The following is a 26,837-nucleotide window of genomic DNA, read 5'->3' as shown; positions in this document are numbered from 1 at the left end:
GATCGTGTTTTCGCGCATAAGTAATTGACTCTATCGCCGGCGTCGCGCAGCCGCAGTCCGCCGAACCCCGGCCGAGTTTGGTGGCGGCTGGACCCAAGCTCCTCCCCCGGCGTTAGTTCCCGGAGAAAGCTCCGCGAAGACAGGGCTGACGTTGGGCTAGGGTGTGGGCGCGGGCAGGAGCTGTCCGGTCCCGGCGGAGCTCAGTGCGGTGAGAAGCGTCCTCGGCCTTGGGCGTGGCGGGGGGGTGGGGAGGGGCGCGCGGATTGGAGAGCACGCTTTGCAGCTTGCTGTGCATGAGGATACTGGGCCAGAGGTCAGGGCTATGGAAAAGTAAGGGAAGGGTGTGAGCACGCATGCAGAGAGTCCAGGTCCGAGCAGTTAGGGCTCGACCTGGAGCAAGCTGGTAGTAGGGGAGCTGTGGGGGCCTCTGGAGGTGGATGCCGAGGGGGTGTGGGGAAGCGGGGAATCGAGACGGCTAGGTGTTTGGAGACGCTGGGACAGAAGGGTCTCGGTAGGGTTGCAGGTGGGTGCTAGTCCCTGCCTCACATTTGAATGAATTTGGAAAAGGCAGCTTTTAGGGCACAGTGAAGGAACTGTTCTGTCAGGGTCCCTAAAGGGCCACGGGGTAGAGGAAAGGGAAAAGGATGAGGGCCCAGCCTGGCAAAGCACAGAAATTGGTGGGTATAGAAAGTGGACCTTGGCCTGGTGGCCCAGCCTGCCCTATGCTCCCTGCACAGCCGGCTGACTTAGATCACTGGGCAGCCAGGCCAGAGGCAGGCCCCTAGATTCCCCCGAGTCTGGATGCTGAGGGGCCTGGTGAGGTTCTGATGGCAGAGACCTGGGCTTATGGCTCAGCAGCTGGGACTAATGGGTGGATAAGAAGGGCCCAAGTTAGGCCAGTTGTTCTCACAGACCCAGAGATGTCTTGAGTTTATGACGCCCAGAGTATAGGAGAGGGATATGCATACACATGTCCTCACACCAGCATCCTGACATCCAAGTTACTGCAGTGCCCTGGTGACCAAGAAAGAACATCTCTTCCTTTCTACATGCAATTGTTACAGTAACTGTTGTTTACATTTCTTCAGATATATAGATACATATGTAGTTATTCTGCAAACACACACTCTGATAGACACACGATTACACTCATGAACACAAAAACTGAAAATACACATGTGGACAGCTACTCCCAGTCCCTAGACCTGACCCTTATGTGGTGCCTCCACCAGACATTGCACCTTCTGGGACCTGTAATGCGTTCTGATGCCCAGCACATTTATTGGACGGTACAAAGGGAATTATGATACTTAATCAAAAAGCCATGCAAGCCAGATAACATTAGGGCTTAACTGTAACAATAGGTGATTTAGTTAGGAAATGAGTATTAGAGATTGGTTTTCCTTATGGAAATCAGAGGTATTCAAATGCCAGAATTGGCTACCAGGTTTTAGAGCTGCCCTGCATGTATAAGCAGGACATAGGATTTACTCTCTGGAATGCTTCTGTAGCCAGGACTTTTAATCGGTCCTGTCCTCAGCCAGAGGATACAGCATTCTGATTATCTGGTGCTGTGTCAACTGGTCCTGCCTTTGGGATAGTGTCATGCCTGCCCCTCGAGAACCCTATATGCAAAGTGAGCTTGAAGCATCTCAGAGACAGAGCACTGAAGCTCCATGACACAGGGCAATTCAACTGTCATTGTCCCTGCTTGCCAGCACATCTGTCTAAATAACCTGTGTGAACAGAATTAGATCTGAGCCTGGTATTCTGTTCATCCAGTCTGGTAGCCAGGTAGTGAGGAAAGAAGCCTGTGGCCCTTGCCTAAATAGAAGGAGGTTAATATTTAAAAACAAATCAACAACAGAATATGACCAAACTGACTTGGGTCTGTTTGCAATACTTGAACCTTATGCCATGCTCATAAATGCTCTCTCCAAAATACACACACACACACACACACACACACACACACACGAAAGGTGAGATATAAATAAACACACACTTCTCCTACATATAAACATGCATACTTATTCACTCTGGCAGAAACCCTGGCTCAAACTTATGCTCTTGCACTCAGATCTAGGGAGTAGAAAATGAGCCAAGCCAACTATAAAGACAGCTCATAGTCTTCATTTTCATCTCCCCACCCCCTTCCCAGGGGAGCACTTAGCAGGGAGCAGCCCACTGCCACCCTTCCAGAAGCCCAGCTATCCAGAAGCTGGAGAACAAGTAGACAAGGGCTGAGGCTGGCCAGTGGAATCCCCTCCAGGGCATAGGCTGAGAAGGTCTTGACACCAGGGTGCTCTGCTGTTGGCAGTTTCCTGAAAGAGTCTGTCAGGATCATGTTCGTGTTCTTTGTGCGTTGTTCAGAACTGGCTGCATCTTTAAAATTGTAAGTACCGTGTTGTGTTTTGTGTTTCAGAGTTCCAGAAGCAAAAACAACAAAAAACAGTTCGGGTACAGTGGCTCACACCTGTAATCCCAGCCCTTAAGGAGATGGAGACTGGAAGATCACTTGAGGCCAGGAGTTCAAGACCAGCCTGGGAAACATCGCAAGACCCAGTCTCAAAAAACACAGTTAAAAAGAGGCTGGATACAGTGGTTCATGCCTTTAATCCCAGCATTTTGGGAGGCCGAGGAAGGCAGATCACGAGGTGAAGAGATCAAGACCATTATAGCCAACATGGTGAAATCCCATCTCTACTAAAAATACAAAAATTAGGTGGGCGGGGTGACAGGAACCTGTAATCCCAACTACTCAGGAGGCTGAGGCAGGAGAATCACTTGAACCCGTGAGGCGGAAGGTTGCAGTGAGCTGAGATCTTGTCACTGCATTCCATCCTGGTGATAGAGTGAGACCCTGTCACAAAATAAAAAATTGAAAGAAAAAATAAAGTTTCAGAAGCTTTGATCTCCTTATCCCAGAAGTGTTTATACTTTGGCACTGGCAAGTGGGGAGTCAGGTGTTTGTGGAGAGCACATGCTGATTGTTGCTTTGGTCAGGGCGCACCAATCACTCTGTATCTTCCGGCTAAGAGTGCTGGAGAGCTGTGATACCCATTGGCTGTTGTCCTGGGCTTCTCTCTCACAGACGGTCCAAGGACCTCCTTCCAGTTCTGGCCTAGACTGTCCTCTGAGCTGGGGACACAGGGCTCCTCCCTGAGTAGATGACCTGTCAGGCCAGCTGGATCCAGAGGTCCCACAACCTCTCAAGGTAGAGCTGGCAGCTATCCAGAAAGCGGCAGCCATAATAACAAACCTGGCTGGCCGGTGCCCAGACCTGTACCCTGGCAACAGGAAACAGCAGGACTGGCTTTGACATTTTTTTAGAGAGTCACTCGCTTTCCAGTCAGGACAGAAGCCCTTTGGAGAGCTGGGCTCCTGACCTCACCGGCCTCCACCTCCTGAGGGCTCTGGCCAAATCCACATGTGACCTCAGGAAAGGAACACCCACGCGTCCAAAGTCTCTCTTCCCCTGCTCAGTTGGCCGTAGTCACAGTCTCCTGCCTCAGGGTTGTGTCTATAGCAACCAGGGTCTGGAGCAGGGAGGGCAGACCCAAGATGGACCAGGGAGCTCTGGGGAGGCGATATCCCTTCCCACCGGCAGCCGAGAGACAGGAGCTCCCCAGCAGTGCCCCTCAAGGCCAGATTCGCAAGTAGGTGCCTGTGGAGCAGACAGAGAAAAGCGGGAACACGCGCTCCTGGAAGTTGACGCGGAAGGTGTAGAGGTGGCGCATGTCCTCCACGGCGTAGAAAGACACGGCTCCCACCTCCAGGTCCAGGGCCACCCGCACACGGGACAGGTGCCCGCAGCTGAGGGGCGACCTCTTGGGGCTGGTCACGGCCCAGTACTGGCCGCCGTTGAGCTGCAGGGCCCAGACGCCCTCCTCGGGAGTGAAGGGCGTGAGGCCCTTTCGGCGCACGCTCTCCCTGGCCACGCCGAAAGCCCAGCCGTCCTTAGAGCCCACCTCCACCTCCCAGTGATGCCGGCCTGAGGAGAAGCCGCAGGACGCCAGGACGCGGGTGTTGGTGTCGAAGCGGCGGGGATGGTTGGGCAGGTCCTGGGCCCGCTCGCCTAGACGCACACTCTTAAGATCCAGAGAGAGGATGAGGCGCGGGTTGGCCGTGTCGGGATCCAAGGTGAGCTCCACTGCAGGCAGAGACAGGGAGAAATGTCCACATGAAGGCTTGGCACAGTCTTTGCAGGGCCGCGCCCATCCCTGCTTTGCAACCTGCCTGCCATTCCCTCGAGAATCCTCCCAGCATCCAGCGCCAAGGCCCAACCAACCCCCACTCTCTGCCTCCCAGCTATTTTGCTTCCCTCCTCCCGCACCACTCAACAAGTACTTAATGAAATCAAACAAATGGAATGTATGAGCCTGATTTGAACCCCAATTCAAACAAATCTGAATGCTAGACATTGGAAAGAATCAATCTCTCCAGGTATGATGACTGCTTTATGGTTATGTTTTACAAAATCTGTTTCTTTAGAGACTGAAATATTTATGGCAATAGTATGTTGTCTCTGATGTGCTTTAATACAGTGGGGCCAGGCACCTTGACTCGTGCCTGTAATCCCAGTGTTTTGGGAAGCCAAGGGGGCGGAACACCTAAGGTCAGGAGTTCGAGACCTGCCTGGCCAAAATGGCAAAACCCTGTCTCTACTAAAAATATAAAAGTTAGCTGGGTGTGATGACATGTACCTGTAGTCCCAGCTACTCTGGAGGCTAAGGCAGGAAAACCGCTTAAACCCAGAAGGTGGAGATTGCGGTGAGCAGCCCAGGCTGCACTCCAGCCTGGGCGACAGAGCAAGACTCCTGTCTTAAAAATAAAAATAATAATAGGCTGGGCATGGTGGCTCACGCCTGTAATCCCAGCACTGTGGGAGGCTGAGGCAGGCAGAGCACAATGTCAGGAGATCAAGACCAACCTGGCCAACCTGGTGAAACACTGTCTCTACTAAAATTACAAAAATTAGCTGGGCATGGTGGCACATGCCTGTTGTCCCAGCTACTCAGGAGGCTGAGACAGGAAAATCGCTTGAACCCGGGAGGCAGAGGTTGCAGTGAGCTGAGATTGTGCCACTGCACTCCAGCCTGGCGACAAAGCAAGACTATCTCAAAAAAAAAAATAAATTATTATTATTATACAGCGGAAGCTAGATGAGGTGGCTCATGGCTGCAATACCAGCACTTCGGGAGACTGAGGCTGCTTGATCACTTGAGATCAGGAGTTTGGGACAAGCTTGGCCAACATGGCGGAAACCTTGTTTTGTATTTTCTCTACTAAAAATACAAAAATTAGCCCAGCATGGTGTCCTGTGCCTGTAATTCCAGCTGTTTGAGAGGCTGAGGCATGAGGGTCATTTAAACCCAGGAGGCAGAGGTTGCAGTGAGCAGAGATCAGGCCACTGCACTCCAGGATCTCACTCTAGAGCAAGACTCTGTCTCAGAAAATAAAAGAATCCCATGAGAAGTGGATAGCAGTGTCTATGGAAGCTATGGCCACTAATTGACCACTGCTGAAGGTGAGAGATGGGTATGTAACATTCTTTATGCTCTTCTCTCTACTTTTGAGTATGTTTGAAATTTTCCATGATAAAAAGTTAAGGCCAGGTGCAGAGGCTCATGCCTGTAATCCCAGCACTTTGGGAAGCAGAGGTGGGAATACAGCTTGAGCCCAGGTGTTGGAGACCAGCCTAAGCAATATAGTGAGACCCCATTTCCACAAAAAATAGAAAATTTAGCAAGCATGGTGGTGTGCTCCTGTAGTCCCAGCTGCTCAAGGGGGCTGAGGAGAGAGGATTGCTTGAGCTTCGGAGGTTGAGGCTGCAGTTCTACTGCACTCCACCCTCAGCAACAAAGCAATACTTTGTCTCCAAAAAAAAGTGAAAATATGTACGCTTATTGTGAGCACTACTACCTTCCAGGCCCTGGGGATACCACAGAGTATCAGAGTAGTTCTGCCTGCCTCCAGCTTCCTTCCTGAAGGAAAAGGATTGAGGATAGATGATAAACATAGCAGATATGAGGGACCAGAAGAACAGGCTGTAATTTCAACCAGAGTGGCCAGGGAAGACCCTCACTGAAAAGGGGCATCGAGCAGACAGATATAAAGAAGGTGAGGAAGGCCGAACGCGGTGGCTCACACCTGTAATCTCAGCACTTTGGGAGACCCAGGCAAGAGGATTACAAGGTCAGGAGATCAAAACCATCCTGGCCAACATGGTGAAATCCCATCTCTACTAAAAATACAAAAATTAGCTGGGCATGGTGGCATATGCCTATAATCCCAGCTATTTGGGAGGCTGAGGCAGGAGAATCGCTTGAACCAGGGAGTCAGGTTGCAGTGAGCCAAGATTGTGCCACTGCACTCCAGCCTGGCAACAGAGTGACACTCCATCTCAAAAACAAAAACAAAAAAGAAGGTGAGGAAGCAAGCCATGTGACTGGCTGGGGAAAGCATGTTCCAGGTAAGGAGCTGAGGCCGGGGAGCCTTGCAGTGCCAAGGCCCCGAGATGGGTGTGTGCTTGGTACACTTAAGGAGCAGCAAGCAGGATGTGTAGCTGCATGGAGTAGCAGGGGTGTGTAGTGAGGCCCGATCCCTTAGGGCCTTGAGGCCACCATGAGGGCTTTGACCTGTACTAAGTTAGAGGGGCTGCGGCAGGGCTCTGAGTAGAGGAGGGCCTGGTCTCACTCAGGTGCTTTAGGTGTCACCCAGACACATTCTGACTTAGCTCAGACATCAGCACAGGAATATGTGCCCTCCACTCCGCTCCCCTGAATGCTGGATCCCAAATACTCTGGAGCTCTGCAAGAGTAAGAACCATATTCCTTCCAGCCTTCAGCCTTCCGTTGCTTTTCTGGTCCTCTGTATACACCCCATCTCTAGGAGAGGTTCCATCTCTCTTGGAGTGGGGACTGGGGAGCGGCTTGACCAAGTGGCCGAGCTGCCTTCCTCAGTCTGAATGTCTCGAGGTATGGAGCATTCCTGCTCCTAACCGGCCTGCAGCATTTGGGCCAACAGGCCCCACTGCCATCTGAGTGTGTCAGAGTTCCCAGGCAAGGACAGGGAGGGGTAGGGGACAGAGGGACAGGGTTGCCGAGTTGGGTTGGTGGAAGGAACCGACCATATGCAAAACCCTGAGATGGTCACCAGCAGGGAGTAGGTTCTCCATGTGGCAAACAGTCCATACTTGCCATCATAGCACCATCCCTACCTTTCTCCTCTTTCTCCAGCTCTCCCCGAAGGTCCTCTGAGGAGGAGAAACAAAACAGGGTTGCATGAGCAACATGGGAGATTCTATGGCAAGGTCACCAGCTCTTTATAGCCCAACTGACTCACTCATTCCTGAGACTCCTGAGGCCAAGAATGAATGTGCAGGCACAGGGCCAAGCACGGGGGCTGAGGGGCGGGGGGCCAATGCCCAAGCATTCTAGCTCTACCTGAGTGGCTCTGAGCTGAGCTTTCCCCACACAGCCGTCTTCCTACCCCCAGTACCCCTAGCAGCACCCTTTTACCCGTCTGTCTCCATGGGAAGCTGTGTGGCCTGAGGAGGGGGCCTGACTGGATTTGCCGCCACAGCACCTACACCAATCTAGCCATGGCACAGCCATCTTCTATTTCAACACACAGCTTCTGGAAAGCACACCCAGGGACCCCTGAGCCTCTACCACACTATGTGGCCCCGCTCAGTACCCAGGCCCCTACCTTTGAACTTCTTCAGCAGCCCTTTTAAGACAAAGGTCTTGAGGGAAACATTCCAGACTTTATTCTTCATCTCAGAAGAGACTGTGGTTGGCTTGGGGCCAGGCACATTGCTGCACCTGCAGGACAGGGGCTCTGAGGAGGGCCCATGTGCACCGTTTTGCTCCCACAGGCTATGAAAATTGGGATGGCAAGGTCTTCTTGGCAAAAAGAGGTAGAAAAGGAAGAGCCAGACCTCATTCAGAAAAACCCATGGCCAGGCAGGCAAACATTTGTCTTGGAAGGTCCCTGGGCAAGCAGGTGGGGGGATCAGGAGGTGAGAACTCAGGGGGTGGGGAAAAAAGAGAAGGCTCAGTGAAAACGGAAGAGGCAACTTAGGCCCCAGGAGCTGTGAGGTCACTCACCTGCTCAGCGTGCTTTTGAATTCCTGGAAGGAAAGATAGAGGAAACCAAATCAGCATCAGGTAAACTCCATTCGTCTTTGGGAAACAAAGCTTGTCCCTTGCTGTGCCTCCAAGATGTAAGCAATAAGTAGGTGTGCCACACCTCAGTGGCTGCGTGGACTCCAGTCGACAGCAGCTTCCAGTGGCTACTGGCTGCAGGGTGTCTCATCCACACAGTGAACCCCTCACCCTTTGCCACAGCTCTTCACATGCTTTCTATCTTTTTTTTTTTTTTTTTTTTTTGTTTTGAGGCAGAGTCTCCCTCTGTCACCCAGGCTGGAGTGCAATGGTGTGATTTCAGCTCACTGCAACCTCTACCTCCCAGGTTCAAGTGATTCTCCTGCCTCAGCCTCCCAAGTAGCTGGGACTACAGGTGTGAGCCACCATGTTCAGCTAATTTTTGTATTTTTAGTAGAAACGGGGTTTCACCATGTTGGCCAGAATGGTCTTGATCTCCTAAACTTGTGATCTGCCCACCTTGGCCTCCCAAAGTGCTGGGATTACAGGTGTGAGCCACCGCGCCAGCCGGTTTTCTGTTTTTTAGAGACAGGATCTCACTCTATCATCCAGGCTGGAGTGCAGTGGCATGATCATGGCTCACTGCAGCCTCAAAATCCTGGGCTCAACCAATCTTCCTGCCTCAACCTCTCATGTAACTGGGACTACAGGCTCCTAATTTTTAAATTTTCTGTAGAGACGGGGTCTTGATATGTTGTCCAGGTTGGTCTCAAACTCATGGCCTCAAACAATCCTCCTGCCTCAGCCTCACAAAGTGCTGGAATTAGAGGGATAAGCCACTATGCCTGGCTGCTTTCTTTATTACAGAATCATCAGTGGAGATATCCCATGGACCCAGTGCTGCCTATATCCTGAAAACCACCTGAGGGAGGTCACAGCCCTTATGCACCAATTGCTCACTCGGCCCAGTAATGACTGTTCTTAACCCATCTGTAGTTTGTGAAGTTTGTCTAGTGGTTTATAACTATTTTGCTTTTTAGTGAAATAGAATAGAAAACAGCAAAGTGTATACATGTAGCAAAGGTGAGTATTGTTTTCTGAGACTTTTGTCTCGAGCATATGATTCGGAAATATGATATACATTGTGGCTCATAGTCAAGAAAGTTTTATCATATCTCTCTAGATCTCCAAACCCAGGAAAATCAGGGGACTTCTTGCCAGTCCCCCTTCAGCTCCAGATCATGTGATTCTCCTAACCCTCAGGACTGACACTGTTCTCTAGCTGTGGGTCCTGATACCTTAGGATAAATGACTCAAGCTCCTCGCTTAGCAAGACTCACCTGGAGAAAATCAAGATCAGGCTTTTGAGCTGTCTCCTGGATCTGGCTGCTGAGCTTGGACAGCTGGGTGATCTCACTCCCGAGCTGGGCCAGGTTCTCATTCTGCTTCTGTGTCACCTCCTGGGACAGTTCCTCCAGGCGGCCCAGCAGCCGGCCCTCCTGCTCCACTAGGAAGGCCCTCAGTGCCTGGAACTCTGCCCCCACCTTCTCCTGCTCTGCTGCCATCTGCTTCTGTCCCAGGAAGAGAAGTTGGAGAGGTAGGGGACTTGGGCATGGAGATATAACATTTGACCAGGGACCTGAGTCATCTCACGGGGCAAAGCTTCATCCCTGTCACTACTGGGGGATCAGAGACACACCATCTATGCATAGTGCATGCTTTATTTTCAATGTCCCAGCTCCAAACAAGCTATAGTCTCAGCATGTGCTTTTCTCTCCCCTGCCACAGATGTGCCTGCACATGCCTGTGGACCTGGGCTCCACCACCTAAACCAAGGCAGCATCATACTCTACCTACAACTATGCCAACCTGCAGATTCCTTACTTGAAAAGTAGAAGGGAGGCCAGGTGTGATGGCTTACACCAGTAATCCCAGCACTTTGAGAGGCCAAGGCTGGAGGATCACCGGAGTTCGGGAGTTCGAGACCAGCCTGACCAACATGGCAAAACCCCATCTCTACTAAACATACAAAATTAGCTGGGCCTGGTGGCACATGCCTGTAATCCCAGCTACTCAAGAGGCTGAGGCAGGAGAATCACTTGAATGCAGGAGGTGGAGGTCGCAATGATCCGAGATCATGCCATTGAACTCCAACCCAGGAGGCAGTGCAAGACTCCGTCTCAAAAAAAACAAAACGGGGCAGAAGGGATAAATTAGTGCCTCCTGGGGCAACCATAGGATTAAACCGAGATTGCTTTTTCTTCCTCAAGCACATTTACTTTATCACCCTCAAACTTTCACTCTTCACTTTACTTCTTTTTAAAGGTGATCTTTCCTGTTTAGTAATTATAATGGTAACAAATGCTCAAAATACAAACCCTGGGAGATGTAGGAAAGTAGAAAGGAGGAAGAAAAATCCAATGCCAGTGACCAGAGGTAGCAGCATACCCCCAAGGAACTAAGTGAGAATATGCTACGTGCAAGCTGGATATTCTATTCTTTCCATTAACGGCATATATGGGATTTTTTACTCCTTAGTTTTCAGATGCAGACTCATTCCCTGACCTCTTGATTTTTTTATGTGAACACATTTGTGGTACTCAGTATGTCCCACCAGGAAGTTCTTCTTCCTTGAAAACTCCTGGGTGGAGGAAGGGAATTCCAGGAAGTTGGGAGACCTGGGTTCAGGTGTCCCACAGTGCCCTCACCTTGCCTTCAGCTTCCAGGCAGGCTGCAGTAGCCCTGAGCACCTTATAGGTATTAACTCCCTCAGCCCTGACAGCAGCCCAGTGAGGTGGGCACACTTCCCCTCGAGTCTTACAGGTAAGAAGACAAAGACAGACACATCACCAGAAAGTGTTAAGCCAGGCTTCTAGGCCAGGGAGCCAGACCCCAGAGCCTGAGCTTCTGGCAGCTATATCATATTGCCTTGCAAAGAAATAACATAAGTGAAACAGTATTTGCCAAAATACTAGTCTAAACCAGGGTTTCCCCACCTTAACTCGGTTGACACTTTGGGCCAGATACTTCTTGGTCATGGGAGGCTGTCCTGTGCCTTGCAGGATGTTTAGCAGCCCTTCTGGCCTCTACCACCAAATGCCAATAGCATCCCTATCCCATTGTTGACAACCAAAAATATAAAATCTCCAGACTTTGCCAGATGTCCCCTGGGGTAGGAGTATTTTCAAATAAGAATATTCCTTCTCCCTTTTATGTTGCAGCGATAGTTGGACTCTACCTCTGATGTTTCATTAAGCAGGGTATTGTAAATGACACAAGTATTGTAAATCATAGAAGTATTTTATAACTGTGAAGAATGGGTGAACTCATTCTTTATGTAGTCTCCTGTAATCTCAGCATTTTGGGAGACTGAGAGGGATGAAATCTGAGGAGGGGGATTGCTTGAGTCCACAAGTTCCAGACCAGCCTAGGCAACATAGGAGACCACCCCCTACCACAACTCTACAAAAACTAAATAAAAAATTAGCCAGGTGTAGTGGTGCACACCTGTAGTCCCAGCTACTCAGGAGGCTGAAATGGGGGGAATCACTTGAACTACTTTAGCCATAGTGATAAAGTGAGACCCTTCTAAAAGCAAAGCAAAACAAAACAATAAAAATGAATGTGGGGGTGGATGGGTGAATGTTGGGAGAGGACAGAGTTGGAAGGTGTGAAGCAAGGCCTGGGGAGTTAGATCAGAGACCTCCACTGCCACCAATGCCTGCGAAGGCCCTCTGGTTCATGGATGTCAACCAATGACAGAAGAGCTGTGTTGGGACTATATCTCCAGCGGAAGAGGGATGAAGGTCTAGAGGGTGAGTTCATGGAGGGAAGTAAGTGATCGAATGGGAAGGTCTGGGATGAACACTGGACGCAGGCGTAACAGATGTAGTTGAGGGAATGGAACTGATCTTAGGGTGTTTGAACTCCAGGCGTCTCCCCTATCCCTCCTGACATTGAGGATAGGAGGGTCCTCTAGTTCATCTTCCTCCAATTCCCTGCCTTGACAGGCCCTAGTAGATCCATTCATTCTTTCAACATCTATTTACTGAACTAGGAACTGAATTTGCAAGGTAGAAAATGACCATTGGTGATTCATGTTTGTCTATCTTCACCAAAATGAGCCCCATTTCACTTTCCTGTTCTATTCTAAGAAAGATAAAATATCTTCCAACTTCGGGTGGAGGAGTGCCAGTACAGACCCTGAGCTGTGCATCAGGGGCTACTGTGAACCCAAGACCCCAGACTTCCTCCTTCTACCAGAGCCAGGGAGCAGCTCTGACACCCTATAGCCGTTTCTCCCTTAGCCTCAATTTCAAATCAAAATCTCTGAAAATGAAAATTTTTTCACTACTGTCTTGTTGACAAAACATGCCATGAACTGATCTGAGGCTCTTTATTGTATTAATATTCCCGCTTACTGAATATTCATGTTCCTCTTCAGAAAGATTAATGTGTTCTACTACAAGATGCTTCCAGAGGCCTTAACTGGTATGTTATGTAATATCAGAGTGACTGTACATTCTGATTCACTAGGACAGTTCCAGTTTAGGCCAGTAGTTTTGCAATAATTATTTTAGCACTCCCTTTCACTCTCAAAAGCTCTGGTTTGTACAATAATTATATGGTCATCCTATATAATATACACTCTATTATCTTTGTGAAATCCACTCTGTGGTTCCATAGCACATACTCTAACACCGGACACCAAGTCCTAATGCTGAGTGGGCCTCCGTTGTCCCCCACAGGGTGCCTGGCTCACCAGGAGCTCCTTGCTCTCCTTCTTTTCCGTGGACCGGAACACCTCATAGTCCTCCAGTTCCTTCTTCAACACCCTCAGCCTGGACTCCAAGAGCTCCTGCAGGTGAAGGGATGTAAGGTGTGGGAAGGTGGGGGGATTCTGGAAACCCCCACCTGTGCCTTCCTGGAGCCAGCCAGGAGAAGGGGAAGCCCCTGCTCACTGAGGGAGAGGCCGGGTAGAAGTCATCTCTACAGGCTGCAGGCCACACTTCGAGGTGACTCTGAAGGCCTCGGGATCTTGCTTCCCCAAGAGCATCTGCTGGACCAGCCAGACTGAAACACAATCCTCCAGCAGCCCTACCTCTAGTCGTCTCCTCTGCTATCCGCCCCACCATCTGGAAGCCCTCTGGGTGGGAGAGTTGGAGCAGGATAGGTGAGCAAGGAGAGACTGGGAACTGCCACCCAAGCCTCCCCACCCCGCCCCCACCCCTGCGTACATCCTCGCGCGGGCTCGGCGAGAAAATAGCAGAGGAAGGGCGCCCAGAATTGACAGCCTTGGCACAGTCAGACGGCTCTAGGTGCGCTGCTTAACCCAGGAGCCCCATCCCTGGACCTCTTGGAGAGGTCCTCCAAATCATTTCCACGAGGTGAGAACTTTGAGCAGAGCTCGCTTCAGGGAAAAAGGATAAGATTCGGGGCAGCGGCTGCATGGCTGTGCTGGAGACTTCCCGCGGGCTGAAGGCTGCGGGCTAGAGGCTCCAAACACACAGGAAGAACATCGCCAAGTCCGTGGGGGGCGTCTCGCAGGTGGCCCAGTGTCTAGCTCAGAGGGAAACGCAGTGGTGGTGGGGTGGGGTATTGGTGATGTTAGGGGTGACAGAGAACCGCGCTCAGCCCAGGAACCAGTCCGGGGCTTCCTGGAATAGGCGAAAGAAGGGAGGGGCTCACCCAGGCCTCCTGACTACCAGTCGGTTCTCTGCACCGCGGGCAAGGGAGCCGGGGACCCGAAGGGGAAAGTGGGGCCTGCGCTCACCTTGGCCTCCTGCACCGCCTCGTCCAGCGGTAGCACGGCGTGTTCCCGGTGCTCACGGGCGCGGTCGCACACCACGCAGATGGCGCGTCCGTCGTCCTGGCAGTAGAGCTTGAGCGGTTCGCCATGCTGCCCGCACCGGGCAGCCGCTGCCGTCTGGGACCCGTGCTCCCCCGGGGCGGCCGCGGGCAGGCTAAAGCGCCGCAGCAGCGTGGCCACTGCTGCCAGCTGCCGGTTGGGCCGCAGCTGACTGGGGCGCGCGGGCTCGCGGCACTGAGGGCAGGGCAGTGGAAATGGCGGCGCAAGGGTCGCGGCCCCTACAGCCCCGGCGCCCGGGCTCTCCCAGCAGCGCCCTATGCAGGCGCGGCAGAAACTGTGGCCGCACTCGACGGACACCGGTTCGCGAAAGAGCTCTAGGCAAATAGAGCACGTCGCTTCGCCCTGCAGCTCTGCCGCCAGTGCTAGAGCCTCGGCCCCGGTACCGGGGCCAGTCCGCGGCCCCACTGCAGCCATGTGCGCTCTCAGCTCACCTAGGTCTGGTCGCGCTCGGGCGGCCACTGGACCTCACAGGACGCGGGTCGGAGCGCGACGTCCGGGCTGGCCGCCGAGTGCCCACTGGGAGAGGAAGGGCGGGGTTGCTACTTGACAGGCAGAGACTTGAGCCCAGGGCGCGCCGGGCGGAGAGCCGGGAGGCGAGGCCCAAGTTGACTGCGGGCAGGGAGGCACAGGGCCATTTAAGTGCCGGACAGCGCCCTGAGCCCCCATCTGCGCGGTCCACCGGCCCCCGCCTCTTCCCGTTGCCCCGGTCCCTCAGTCTCTCTAGGCCGCCCCAGCCTGACCCAGTCAGCCGTGGGAAACAGACCGCGACAGGTGTGCGCACAAACCCTGCCGGGCGCCACTCCCTGTTCCTGACCAAGGCCGATGCAGCATCGCCGTGGCAAGGGCCTGGCGCCCGAGCCAAGGTGTCAGGTTCCCCTAGCGCAGGTTCGCCCAGGCCCTGTGCTGAGCTAAATTTAGAGTCTGGAACCTGGCCCTGTCTCACCCTCAAGCGTGGCCTTGTATCCACTCCATTACCTTTTCTGCGACTGTCCTCCCCCTTCTTAATATTTGGACAAATAATACATTTATAATTTTATTCAATATTATTCCCCCCACCCCAAAGAAACAAACAACAGCGCTCTCAGTTCCCCAGCTGTCTCCACAGCCCCACTGCAGAGCTGCGGGTGTTATTCACTTCCACGCCCTCTCTCCTGGTTCACTCTGGAGGCCACTCGAGTCAGGCTTTCCCCCTGCACCCTCCTCAGAAACCGCCCTTGTCAATGTCACCTGGAACTTCCGCGATTCTAACCCAAAGGCCTCGCCACATCTCATCTGCTCCTGGATGCTACCTCCTTCCCGAGGTCGCTACTCAGCGCCTTCCAGGACCCTGTGTCCCCGACCTTCTTTCCTGCTGTTCCTGAACCGCGTGGCCTCTGCGCTGGCTGTTCCCCTTGCATGGACCTCTTTTCTCCCGCCGCTTGCACCTCATCCTCCCTCCCACCTCATTCAGGTCTTATTTCAAACGACTGTGCCCAGGAAGCCCGCCCCGAACGCACAACACTGTGTAAAGTCGCCTCTTAGCGCGCTCCCCACTCAGGGCTGGCTCTGTGCCTGCACTCTATCTCCTCTGGAATGTCAGCTTTAAGGGGGACTGTACCAGGTTTGTTCACAGCTGAATCCGGTTTTTAGAGCAGTTCTTGGCAAGCTCAGTAAAGTTTCCTTGAATTAAACGTGGTTCAAAATTCCAAAGATGAGCCACAGTTCACGGTGAAAAGTAGGCCCATCCCCTGTGTCCCAGTTCTTTCTTCTTCCCGAGCAATAAACTTTACAATTCTGGATTACGTTAATCAAATATTCCGTATTTTACTGCCTGGACCTCTTCTCTTGTTCAGGTCACAGTTCATTTTTTACATCCTGCTTGATGATTTTCTCTCCTTTTTCCACCGCTGCTCTCAGGTGCTTAGCCGGGCCTAATTCCTCTCTCTTGGAATCCCTTGGTCAAGATCCGCTGGAGTCAGCAGAGGACCCTGGAACAGGTTTTCGCAGCAGCTGAGATCCAGCTCACACTGGTTGCCATCCACTCCCGGTGCCTTGAGCTAAGCAACGAATAGGGATGATCCAGGAGGGATCTGCAGTGTGGGTGGGGATGTAGCTCAGTGGTAGAGCGCATGCTTTGCATGTATGAGGCCCCGGGTTCGATCCCCGGCATCTCCAGCAAAGTTTTGCACCTTCAATATCTGTTTTCGATTTTCCTTTCAAATTTTGAAATCTAGCACCTTTGCAGAGCGCCAGGAAAAGCCCCAGAGGTTGGAGTCTGCTGAGTGAAGAAAGACCGCGGCGGCCCCTGACATCCTCTGGGCCCCACTCATTGTCCTTCCCTCCTGTTTAAAAATCCACACGGTGAGAACTCTAGTGGCGTCAGGATGTACTTGTTTTTCCATCTCCGTGCCGTGAACTTCATCTCGGGTAGAAAATGGCTTGGTCGCTGGTAGGGTAGAAGCAGAAAACAGACATAAGTGGGAGGGACAGTCAGGTTTGAACGGATGACAGAGTTTGAATTTCCCGGAAGTCGAGACACTTTCGTAGTTTTATCACACTCCAAATAAATCCAAATTCAAACCTGTAGTTGAATATAGGCCAAATCTTATCTAGAATAAAAAGTTGTTGGAGGCGATTATCAGGTGCCCGGCTAGCTCAGTCGGTAGAGCATGAGACTCTTAATCTCAGGGTCGTGGGTTCGAGCCCCACGTTGGGCGTAACTGGTTATTTTACTCCTAAATCTGCGATTATTGGCTATACCTAAAAATATATTTGGCTGAACAACTCTTAGGAAAATAATCTGTTCTGAAGTCTTCTGCTTCCGTGTGTACAATACTCCTGTGGGCGCTCAACTGTTCATTGTCTGATGTGTATCTAGTGACACAATTAGGGTTTTAAAAACTGTGATAAAATATGCCCAACAAAATTTACCACCTTTTAACTGTGTAGTTCTGTAGCATTAAATACATTCACATCGTTGTGCATTCATCTCCAGTCCTTTTTCATGTTGCCAAGCTGAAATTCTAAACCCATTCAACACTAACTCCTCATTCCCCTCTGCCCACAGGCCCTGGCAACCACCATTCTACCTTCTGTCTCTATGAATTTGTTTTCTCTAGGTACCTCATATAAGATGAATCATGCAATATTTTTTAACTGTCTTATTTCACTTAATGTCTTCAAGATTCATCCATATTGTAGCATGTGTCAAAATTTCCTTCCTTTTAAAGCTGATTAGCACTCCATTGCATGTATATATACCACATTATCAGTTCATCTGCCAATGGACACTTGGTTCCTTCCTTTTTTTTTAAAGAGAGTCTTGCTTTGTCGCCAGGCACCAGGCTGGAGGGCAGTGGCTCCACCTCACCTCACTGCAACCTCCGCCGCTGGAGTTCAAGCAATTCTCCTGCCTCAGCCTCCCAAGCAGCTGGGACTACAGGTGCGCACCACCACACCTAGCTAATTTTTGTATTTTTTAGTAGAGACGGGGTTTCACCATGTTGGCCAGGATGGTCTCGATCTCTTGACCTCGTGATCTGCCCGCCTCGGCCTCCCAAAGTGCTGGGATTACAGGCGTGAACCACCGCGGCCCGCTGCTTTTCTTTCTTTCTCTTTCTCTCTCTCTCTCTCTTTCTCTTTCTCTCTCTCTCCCTCTTTCTTTCTTTCTTTCTTTTTTTCTTTTTCTGAGTATGCATCACTAAGTGAAATTACTGGTCATATGGCATTTGTATGTTTAAGTTTTTGAAGAAGTGTCACACCATTTTCAACAGAGGCTGCGCAACAAAATCAGCTTTCAAGTGATTCTCCTGCCTCAGCCTCCCCAGTAGCTGAGACTACAGGCGCCCACCACCATGCGGCTAATTTTTCTATTTTTAGTAGAGAAAGGGTTTCACCATATTGGTCAGGCTGGTCTCGAACTCCTGAACTCAGGTGATCCACCCGCCTCAGATTCCCAGAATGTTGGGATTTCAGGCATGTGCCCCTGCACCTGGCCTTTTTGTTTATTTTGTTTTTTGACAGAGTCTGTTGCCCTGGTTGGAGTGCAGTGATGAAATCTCAGGTAACTACAACCTCTGCCCTCCATGTTTAAGCGATTCTCCTGCCTCAGCCTCATGAGTAGCTGGAACGACAGGCATGCGCCACCATGCCCAGCTAATTTTTTCTGTTTTTAGTAGAAACCAGGTTGCACCCTGTTGGTCAGGCTGGTCTTGAACTCCTGGTCTTAAGTGATCGCCTGCCTCAGCCTCCCAAAGTGCTGAGATTACAGGCTTGAGCCACTATGCCTGGCTGGTACAAGCATAGTTTTATTTTTCTGTATTTTATACAAAATTTTGTGTTTTATTATTGTTATATTTTGAAGATCTTCCTATTTCAAGATACAGAAAATGTCTTCAATCTTTTTTTACTGCTGCACCATATTCCACTGTAGATGAACCATCTTTTATTTAAGAGATCACTTATGGATGGGCATTCATATTGTTTCCAATTTTTTTTGTTGTTACAATCAGTGCTACAGTTAAGCATGTAGCAATTGTCATTTTGCACTTTTGCACTTTATCTGTGGAGGTAATTCCCAGAAGTGAGATTTGTCGCATGCAGGTTTACATGCAAGTAATTTTGAAAAAAGGTACATCACCCCACTGTAGAATCTACCGTTTGATATTACCTTCCACTAGCCATGAATGAGATTGTCTGTTTCTCCACAGTTTTGGGGAAAATGGGCTGCCTTGACAAAATTAAATGTGTGACTCCCCAATTTAAAGTTGCTGGAGTCCCTCACTGGCTGCCTACAGGACATACCCCTTGGAGGGCCTATGGGATGCCACCTGATAGGGAGAAGGACCCTCCCGCACTGCTTTACATCACACAGGAATGTACTCAGATAAAAGATTTTGCAGAGTACAGTGTAACTTTTGTTTACAGTTCTTAATCCAATTCTATATGACAGCACTGTTTTTTCTCTTTTCAGCGCTGATTCTGAAGAGGCTATCATGTTCTCTTCACTTGCAAAGCCAGGACACCATTAGAAAGGATGGCTCAGTTGTTTCTTACTCTGCACATCTTCTTCCTTAGACAGGAAGAATCCAACCAGACATAAGAAATAAAATGTATGGCCAGATGCTGTGGCTCACGCCTGTAATTCCGGCATTGTGGGAGGCAGAGGTGAGTGGATCACCTGAGGTCAGAAGTTCGAGACCAGCCTGGCCAACATGGTGAAACCCCATCTTGACTAAAAATTAGCTGGATGTGGTGGTAGTTGCCTGTAATCTCAGCTACTCAGGAGATTGAAGCAGATAATTGCTTCAACTAGGGAGGCAGAGGTTGCAGTGAGCCACAGTGAGCTGCAATGAGCCGAGATTGAGACATTGCACTCCAGTCTGAGAGACAAGAGCAAGATTTTGTCTCAAAAAAGAAATAAATAAAATGTATAGATCATTTTCCATTTGGCCTTGGTGTCATATGGAACATGTATAAATTATTAGAGCACAGATATGTTTTGTGAAGTGGGCTACAAAAATATTTCATATAATTTATATGTAAATTATTAATCAACAATTTCTGAATGTTTTTATTTAAAAACCTCATTTCAAACAGAAAATTGTCTTCAGGTTTAATATATTCATGGCTGTTATCTACTCTAACCAGTTTAAAAATACTCCACTGTCTCTTTACCAATCACTGGTTCTCTGTACTAAATTTGAGGAAATGTTTCTTCTAGGATCTCTGTGGTAGCATCAGGTGAGATGGCTCACCTGCCATCAAATGCTCACCCCACTGTTTCATTGCTGTTTCTATCATATCACATTGGATTAAAGGTGTAAGTCCCTCAGGTAAAAGGCAGGCCTCAGTCACATGCTGGTGTTCTACAGCAATCTAATTCTGGAGGACTGCCCGCAAAAGGAAGAGTGGCCAAAAAGTTGACCCAGAATGGCCCAGTTGACCCAGAAAGGTCCCATTCTGTGTTGGGACCAACTGGAGTACAGCCATAGGATATTCTGGGAAATGTCCATGCTTATCACTGTCATTTGAGATGTTTAATATCTAAGGGTGAGGGGGGGACGCTTTTGAATATAAAAAAGAATACATGCTTGCTTTGTGATTAAAATTCAGTTTATTAGAGTAGTGAATGTTAAGTCCTAGTTTTTCTGAAGGCTTTAAGTTCAGCTTATAAATATTGTTATTTTTTCTATAAAGCTATCGATTTTTGAACAATCCCTTTCGCTGGTTCCTTCAGTAACTAAGGCTATCAAACAGAAGCATTCTGAATGGCTAAGACTGGTAATATTCTCTTATATGTTTCAAATTATAATTATGAATTTTATATTTATGAACCCTCATTGCATGGACAAGGAGGCAGAAGAATGAGGGATTAGGTCACAGCTGGCAGTAGAGAGCTGGTATCCGAACTTCCTTTGCTGTTACAGATTCCCTGCTTTAACCACTAACCCATAGCACTTTTAGAAATCCTGGGAGTATTGTTTATTTGAAATCTTCTGAATAAAACTATGCACTCATCTATCTGTCTTTCACAGTCCTGCACTGAGACCCTACTGTGTGCCTCACTAGCCTGGGGGTTCCATAAGATGGCAGATACAATGTCTTCCACTAATTTTTCAATCTGTTTGCAAAACAAAAACAGCAAATGGTGTGGATGGAGTCATGAGAATGCATATTTAAGGAAGTCTAACTGTGGCTCCTTACCTCCCCACAACCAAAGTCTTCCCTCTTGAACACATCAATCTCACTCCTGCTTCAGGGTCTTTGATCTTCCTCCACTTCCTCTCCCAAAAGCCTCTTCTCTGAGATCTTTAAAAGGTTGCCTTTCTCTTTTCCTGGCTCAACTCAGTGTCACCTGTTCTGCTGTCTCTTTCCTGGCCCATCTCTATAGTGCCATCTTCTGTTTACCTGCCACTCTACCAGATTGCCCTCATTAATTTTGTCACAGTCCCTATCACTTTCTGAGGTGGTTTTTGCATCTGCCCGTTGTTTGTTATTTAAATCGCCCGTCAGAAAGTGAACTTCAGGAGGGCAGGGACCTGATCTATCCTTTTTACTGTAATATAAATGAATGAATAAATGAAATGTCATTTTAACAAGGCACACCACAGGTTGCTTTGTGAGGATGCAATGAATCAATGCATGCCCAGCACATAGGACAATGCCTAGAATGGTGGTGTGTGCCTGTAACCCCAGGAGAACTGAGGCAGAAGGATTGGATTGCTTGAGCCCAAGAATTCAAGGTCGGTCCTAGCAACACAGGGAGACTCTAGATTCATAAAAGAAAAAAGAAAGAAAAAGAAAAGAAAGAGAAGGACAGTGCCTAGTCCCTACTAAGGGCTTAATTTACGAGATTTGTAGCTGTTAGTATGATTCCCTAATCCTCAAAGGGTTATAGAGTATCAGAACAGTCACAATGAAAGGGAGAGTTAGTGATGTGACTATAGAGGGACCATCCAGGAGATCTGGAAGGATTAGAAAGAAAAGAGCAGTGGGTTTGAGATGGATGAAGACAGGTATAAAACAGGAATGGTGGGAGAGTGAGAGCTGTTGAAGCTGGGAGATGCATATTTGGAGTTTCATTACACCATTCTCTCTAAATTTTGAGGCAAGGTCATACTCTGTCACCCAGGCTGGAGTACAATGGCGCTATCTTGGCTCACTGCAATCTCCACCTCCTGAGCCCAGGTCATCCTTCCACCTGAGACTCCTGAGTAGCTGGAATTACAGGCATGTGCCACTATGCCTGGCTAATTTTTGTAGAAAATATTATGTATTTTCTATTTTAATATAGAAAAAAAGAGAAAAAATAATTTTGTAATTTTTGTTTTGCCATGTTGCCCACGCTGCTCTTAAACTCCTGGGCTCAAGCAATCCACTCACCTCGGCCTCCCAAACTGCTGGGATTACAGGTGAGAGCCACCATGACTGGCCTATAATTACTTTTGAGTGAGAGGTTAAAAATCTAAGTAGATAATTTGGTAGGGAAATGATGTTGGGGTTTATTTGGAAAAAAAAAAAAAAAAAGCAGGCTGGGCATGGTGGCTCACACCTGTAATCCCAGCACTTTGGGAGGCCGAGGTGGGTGAATCACCTAAGGTCGGGAGTTCAAGACCAGCCTGACCAACATGGCAAAACAAAAATTACAAAATTTTGTTTTTAGTAGAGAAACCCCATCTCTACTAAAACTGCAAAATTATCGGGGCATGGTGGTACATGCCTGTAATCCCAGCTACTCTGGAGGCTGAGGGAGAAGAATTGCTTGAACACAGGAGGCAGAGGTTGAGGTGAGCTGAGATAGTGCCCTTGCACTCCAGCTGCAAGTAAATAGAACCTTCAATGTGAATCGCCTCCTTCAAACTATTTTTCTAGGGTACCTGCAAGTGAGGGAGCCAGGTGCTTTGGCTCCATGCACTGTCCTGGCACTCAGAGTGGCTCTTTTCTTTTACTCTTCACTGAAGGAAAAAAAAAAAAACCTCAAACTTCCTGAATATTCTGCATCATAGGGTAGAGAAATTACGGACAGGCCAAAGCAGAATTTGGAAATGGGTGGTTTCAAATTGTCAGGACAATGGTGAAAGGACAAAGGGCCATGGTAAAGGGACATCACCAGCAAGCAGCTGCAATTCAAGCATCAAAAAGAGAGTAATAGCACTGAGTTCCAGTTAACTGAAACAAGATGAGTTAAGGAAAGCTGTAAAGACATGATGACAAGTTGGCATTGTGTAACCTAAGGCCAGCCACAGTGACTGAGACCTGTAACCCCATCAACTTTGGGAGGCCTCCAGGAGGATCCTTTGAGGCCACCACCCACTCCATGTCTCTAAAATATATGTAGTATATATAATATGAATATATGATATATTTATTATTTATATAATACATACATATCATATTTTTATAAATAGTTATAAATATACATTATGTTTTATAAATATATATATAAAATATATATTTAGAGACATGGAGGGGTGTGTGGTCTCAGAGTCCTCCCGAAGGATCCTCCCAAAACTCTATCTCAAAAAAAATAATAAAATACACTACAACCTCCACCTCCAGGTTCAAGCGATTCTCATGCCTCAGCCTCCCAAGTAGCTGGGATTACAGGTATGCACCACCATGCCCAGCTATTTTTGTAGTTTTAGTAGAGATGGTGTTTCACCATATCGGTCAGGCTGGTCATGAATTCCTGACCTCAGGTGATCCACCCACCTTAGCCTCCCAAAGTACTGGGATCACAAGCATGAGCCACTGCACCCAGCCCGTTTCTAAATATTTTTAAAAGTGTAATTCGAAATATGACTTCAAACAGATTGTTTCCTGTACATCTTGTTGCCCGGCACGGCTAGTTGGCTGATGTTGATTATGTTGCTTTGAATCTGCTTCACTGTCTCCACAAGGAAGACCAATGAGAACTGTTTTATGTTGGCTGAGACACAGAGCAAAATACACTTATAGAAGAGTGACAAAGGACTGAGTGATGGTCCTGGCCTCCCAGAATCCTGGTAGTCAAGGAGGTCAGCTTGAAGGGGTGCAGAAGGCACCAAAGTACAGACTCACTTCAAACCAGTTAAACATGATGGAGGGAATGCGAGGGGGGGCTCGGCGAAGAAGGGATGAGGAGGAAGAAGTTGGGCCAGCAGGGGAACTCCAGGAGAATTCTCCTGCATAGGGTCTGTAAGTTCCGGGCTGGCTACCGGACTTTCTGATCCATAAATTCTGGGACTGTATACCATTAAGTGTGAAAGAGCAGTAATAAAGATATGGGCATGACATTGATGTTTTCTGTGAACTTTATGCTAACGCTATCCCAACAAGTTTTGCCATCGCGGGACTCTGCTTTTATTATGCTTTGTCTGCATTTAAGATGTATGAAACGTTAAAGAGAATTTTGGTTTTTGCCACTTTTCTTTCCTTTTCTGTTTTTGTTTTACAGGCTCTGTGCCCAGGCTGGAGTGCAGTGGCACCATCTTAGCTCACTGCAGCCTTGACGTAGGGTAGTAGCTGGAACTACAGATATGCACCACTGTGCCTAGCTAACTAAAAATATTTTTTCCCCCTAGAGATGGGGCCAGGGCGGGGGTTGAGGGGGCAGTCTCACTATGTTGGCTTGGCTGGTCTCGAACTCCTAGGCCCAGTTTCCGAGTAACTGGGGCTATGAGAGCGTGCTAACAGACCCGACCCTTGCTTTGCCACTTAGATGTGGCATTTATTTGACTTTCAAGTTGAGCAGAGGACTCTGGGAAAGAGGTGGCTGGTCCCCTGCCACGCGCACAAGTGTGCCGGTGCGATGTGAGAAAGGTGGAAGCCCATTTTCCACACGGGGAAGCAGCCTGTGCTGCAGGGGCCGCACAGCACGTGGGTTTACCCAGGCTTCTCTCTGGCCAGGAGCGCTGTACTCGGGATCCCGACAACCGCCGCGGCTGCTTCCCTGAAGCCTTTGCTGCCTTTTCCCTGGAATCGCTGAAGAGGCCCACTGGGGACTGCCCTCCACAGCCACCACGGACACAAAAGCCTTGTCAGGGCTGCAGGCGGGCCTGCACTGGGAGGCACGCTCCACTCCCGGCGGGCCTGCACTGGGGACACACGCCGGGAACCGGAGCGGACAACATGGATGCGAGGCGCTGGGGCGGTCCCGCGGAGAAGAGGTGGGGGCAGGCGCGAGAAGTCAACGGGGTGGAAAGTCTCAGCCTCGCTCGCACTCACTGCAGTGGGATGAGAGCCAATACTCTCCCGTAGCGCCGCGCAGCGCCGCGCAGTGCCGCAAGGCGTGGGTGTCTGCACCACTCGGTTTTGTCTTAAAACTTACTGGAACTCCGCTTTTCACGCAGTCACCAGCAGTCCTCCGTCCGAGCCTGCGCGAGTTTTCCGCCTGTATTTCAGTTGAATTTCTCTGTGCCGTTTATTTTCCATTCCGTGTCCTTTAGCTCCATCTCACACGTTCCATCGCTTCGTGTGATCTGTCCATGCCTGTGGCCTCATCTGTAAACAACCTTCCCAGAATGGTTAGGTTCCTCTGAGGGAAGCCCAGGGCCACACCTGCAGACAACTTGCTGTGTGGTGGACGTTGTAGTTATCGCCGTCACTATTGACCTTCCGGTGCACACCTTGGACCAAGCATTTCCAACCCGAGCCTTCTTGCACGTTTTAATCGTTCATCTGTCATTCCGTAGCATACCCCGGTGGCTGGCTGTATTTGATTCGCCGGGACTTTGCAGGCAGGCCCTAATAATGACCAGCAAGACCACTTACTTCTCACCCTAATATTCCAAACGTAGACGTGGAATACACCGGTTGAAGTTGATCGGCAATGGATTAAAAAATCTGGCTGGTCTGGAAGTGGTGGCTCACACCGGTTAATCCCAGCACTTTGGGAAGCCAAGGCGGGCGGATCACAAGGTCAAGAGATGGAGATCATCCTGGCTAACATGGTGAAACCCCGTCTCTACTAAAAATACAAAAATTAGCTTGGCGTGGTGGCTCGTACCTGTAGTCTCAGCCACTCGGGTGGCTGAGGCAGGAGAATCGCTTGAACTCGGGAGGCGGAGGTTGCAGTGAGCCGAGATCGTGCAGCTGTACTCACTCCAGCCTGGCGATAGAGCGAGACTTTATCTCAAAAAAAAAAGGAAAAAGAATCTGGCTGGTCTGTAAGTGTAGTATAAAAATTTGTGAACATTTATACATATAGAATCTGTAGTAAAAAAAAAACCTTTTTGAAGCTGGGTGTGGTGGCTCACGCCTGTACTCCCAGCACTTTGGGAGGCCAAGGCGGGTGGATCACGAGATCAGGAGTTGAAGACCAACATGACCAAAATGGTGAAACCCTGTCTCTACTAAAAAAAAAAAAAAAGTTGGGCACGGTGGTGGGCTCCTGTATGCTACTCCGTAGGATGAGGCAGAATTGCTTGAACCTGGGAGTCCGAGGTTGCAGCGCCACTTCACTCCAGCCTGGCGACAGAGCGAGACTCCGTCTCAAAAAACGAAATAGATGAAATAGTAAATAAATAAATGAAATTAGAAAAATAGGAAAAAAACTTTTTGAGCTTGAAGGAAAACACGACTTCTATGTTTCCACTCAGCTTCCAACCGGGAACCCTTGTATGTCAGGCAAACGTGCTAACCACTACACTACAGAAACAGATGCTGATAGTGAGTGCTATTATTTTTATAAGTCTTACTGTCAGCATCTAAGTATAAGCTAATTGAGTCAGGGCTCTTAGACCCATTCTTCCCCGGAACACCAGCCTTCTTGTGGCCCTGAGTTGTGGTGTTTGTCAAACTGTAAAGCGTTACCTCTAAGAGTACCCTAGTCACGTCCGGCAGTTAAACCAAAACCAAACAAAACAAAAAACTAGTATCACAGGAGGAAAGGCAAATGTGCCGTCAGATACGCTTCCACATTGGTTCCTTTTCTTCCAGGGAAGACAGCCAGAGGTTTTAATTTTCACATGATTTGTGCTTTACAGACAGTAATGACAGGATTTAAAAATGCAATATGCATTCAAAGAACATGATATTTAAATATATTTTGTTAAAATGTAAATTATAGTAAATGTAAAAATCAAAAAATGAGGCTGGGCCCGGTGGCTCACGCCTGTAATCCCAGTACTTCGGGAGGCCGAGGTGGGTGGATCACTAGGTCAAGAAATCGAGACCATCTTGGCCAACATAGTGAAACCCCGTCTCCACTAAAATGCAAAAATTAGCTGGGCGTGGTGGTGCGGGCCTGTAGTCCCAGCTACGAGGGAGAATTGCTTGAACCCGGGAGGCAGAGGTTGCAGTAAGCGGAAATCGCACCACTGCTTTCCAACCTGGCCCCTGGTGACAGAGTGACACTCTGTCTCAAAAAATAAATAAATAAAATTTTAAAAATGAAA

General features: G+C 49.2%; 1 protein-coding gene, 3 long non-coding RNA genes and 2 other non-coding genes across 12 annotated transcripts; 5 read left to right on the top strand and 1 right to left on the bottom strand.

Moving 5' to 3' along the window:
- Nucleotides 1-111: 111 nt before the first annotated feature.
- On the top strand, nucleotides 112-2,526 carry LOC128931321 (uncharacterized). Its single transcript, XR_008479522.2, has 2 exons — nucleotides 112-208; nucleotides 2,426-2,526. It is a non-coding gene; the product is annotated as an uncharacterized LOC128931321 (long non-coding RNA).
- On the bottom strand, nucleotides 2,114-15,412 carry TRIM7 (tripartite motif containing 7). 6 transcript variants are annotated; one of them, XM_078364827.1, is made up of 9 exons: nucleotides 15,208-15,412; nucleotides 13,885-14,589; nucleotides 13,073-13,257; nucleotides 12,874-12,969; nucleotides 9,452-9,682; nucleotides 8,115-8,137; nucleotides 7,714-7,829; nucleotides 7,223-7,258; nucleotides 2,114-4,153 (listed from the first exon to the last, which is right to left on the bottom strand). In XM_078364827.1, exons 3-9 carry the CDS (start codon nucleotides 13,244-13,246, stop codon nucleotides 3,642-3,644), a joined length of 1,188 nt encoding a protein of 395 aa, XP_078220953.1. In that variant the 5' UTR covers nucleotides 13,247-13,257; nucleotides 13,885-14,589; nucleotides 15,208-15,412; the 3' UTR covers nucleotides 2,114-3,641. The 6 variants fall into 6 exon arrangements, with proteins under 6 accessions (XP_078220953.1, XP_078220952.1, XP_035146720.1 ...); XM_078364826.1 differs by having other exon boundaries at nucleotides 13,073-13,184; XM_035290829.3 differs by lacking the exon at nucleotides 13,073-13,257.
- Nucleotides 3,493-10,380, top strand: LOC144581392 (uncharacterized). The gene is made up of 3 exons (XR_013532071.1): nucleotides 3,493-4,446; nucleotides 9,295-9,708; nucleotides 9,900-10,380. It is a non-coding gene; the product is annotated as an uncharacterized LOC144581392 (long non-coding RNA).
- Nucleotides 13,343-26,837, top strand: LOC103790310 (uncharacterized). Of its 2 annotated transcripts, none has more exons than XR_008479525.2 (6): nucleotides 13,343-13,498; nucleotides 15,877-15,956; nucleotides 16,194-16,320; nucleotides 17,297-17,401; nucleotides 18,932-19,125; nucleotides 24,349-26,837. It is a non-coding gene; the product is annotated as an uncharacterized LOC103790310 (long non-coding RNA). The 2 variants fall into 2 exon arrangements; XR_008479524.2 differs by having other exon boundaries at nucleotides 15,877-16,006.
- Nucleotides 16,063-16,134, top strand: TRNAA-UGC (transfer RNA alanine (anticodon UGC)). The gene has a single exon. It is a non-coding gene; the product is annotated as a tRNA-Ala (tRNA).
- On the top strand, nucleotides 16,604-16,676 carry TRNAK-CUU (transfer RNA lysine (anticodon CUU)). Its single transcript has one exon. It is a non-coding gene; the product is annotated as a tRNA-Lys (tRNA).

Source organism: Callithrix jacchus, chromosome 2 (assembly GCF_049354715.1).
Source record: "Callithrix jacchus isolate 240 chromosome 2, calJac240_pri, whole genome shotgun sequence".
Lineage (NCBI taxonomy): Eukaryota > Metazoa > Chordata > Mammalia > Primates > Cebidae > Callithrix > Callithrix jacchus.
Note: the sequence above shows the minus strand (reverse complement) of the source record. Positions and strands in the feature narration are given on the sequence as shown.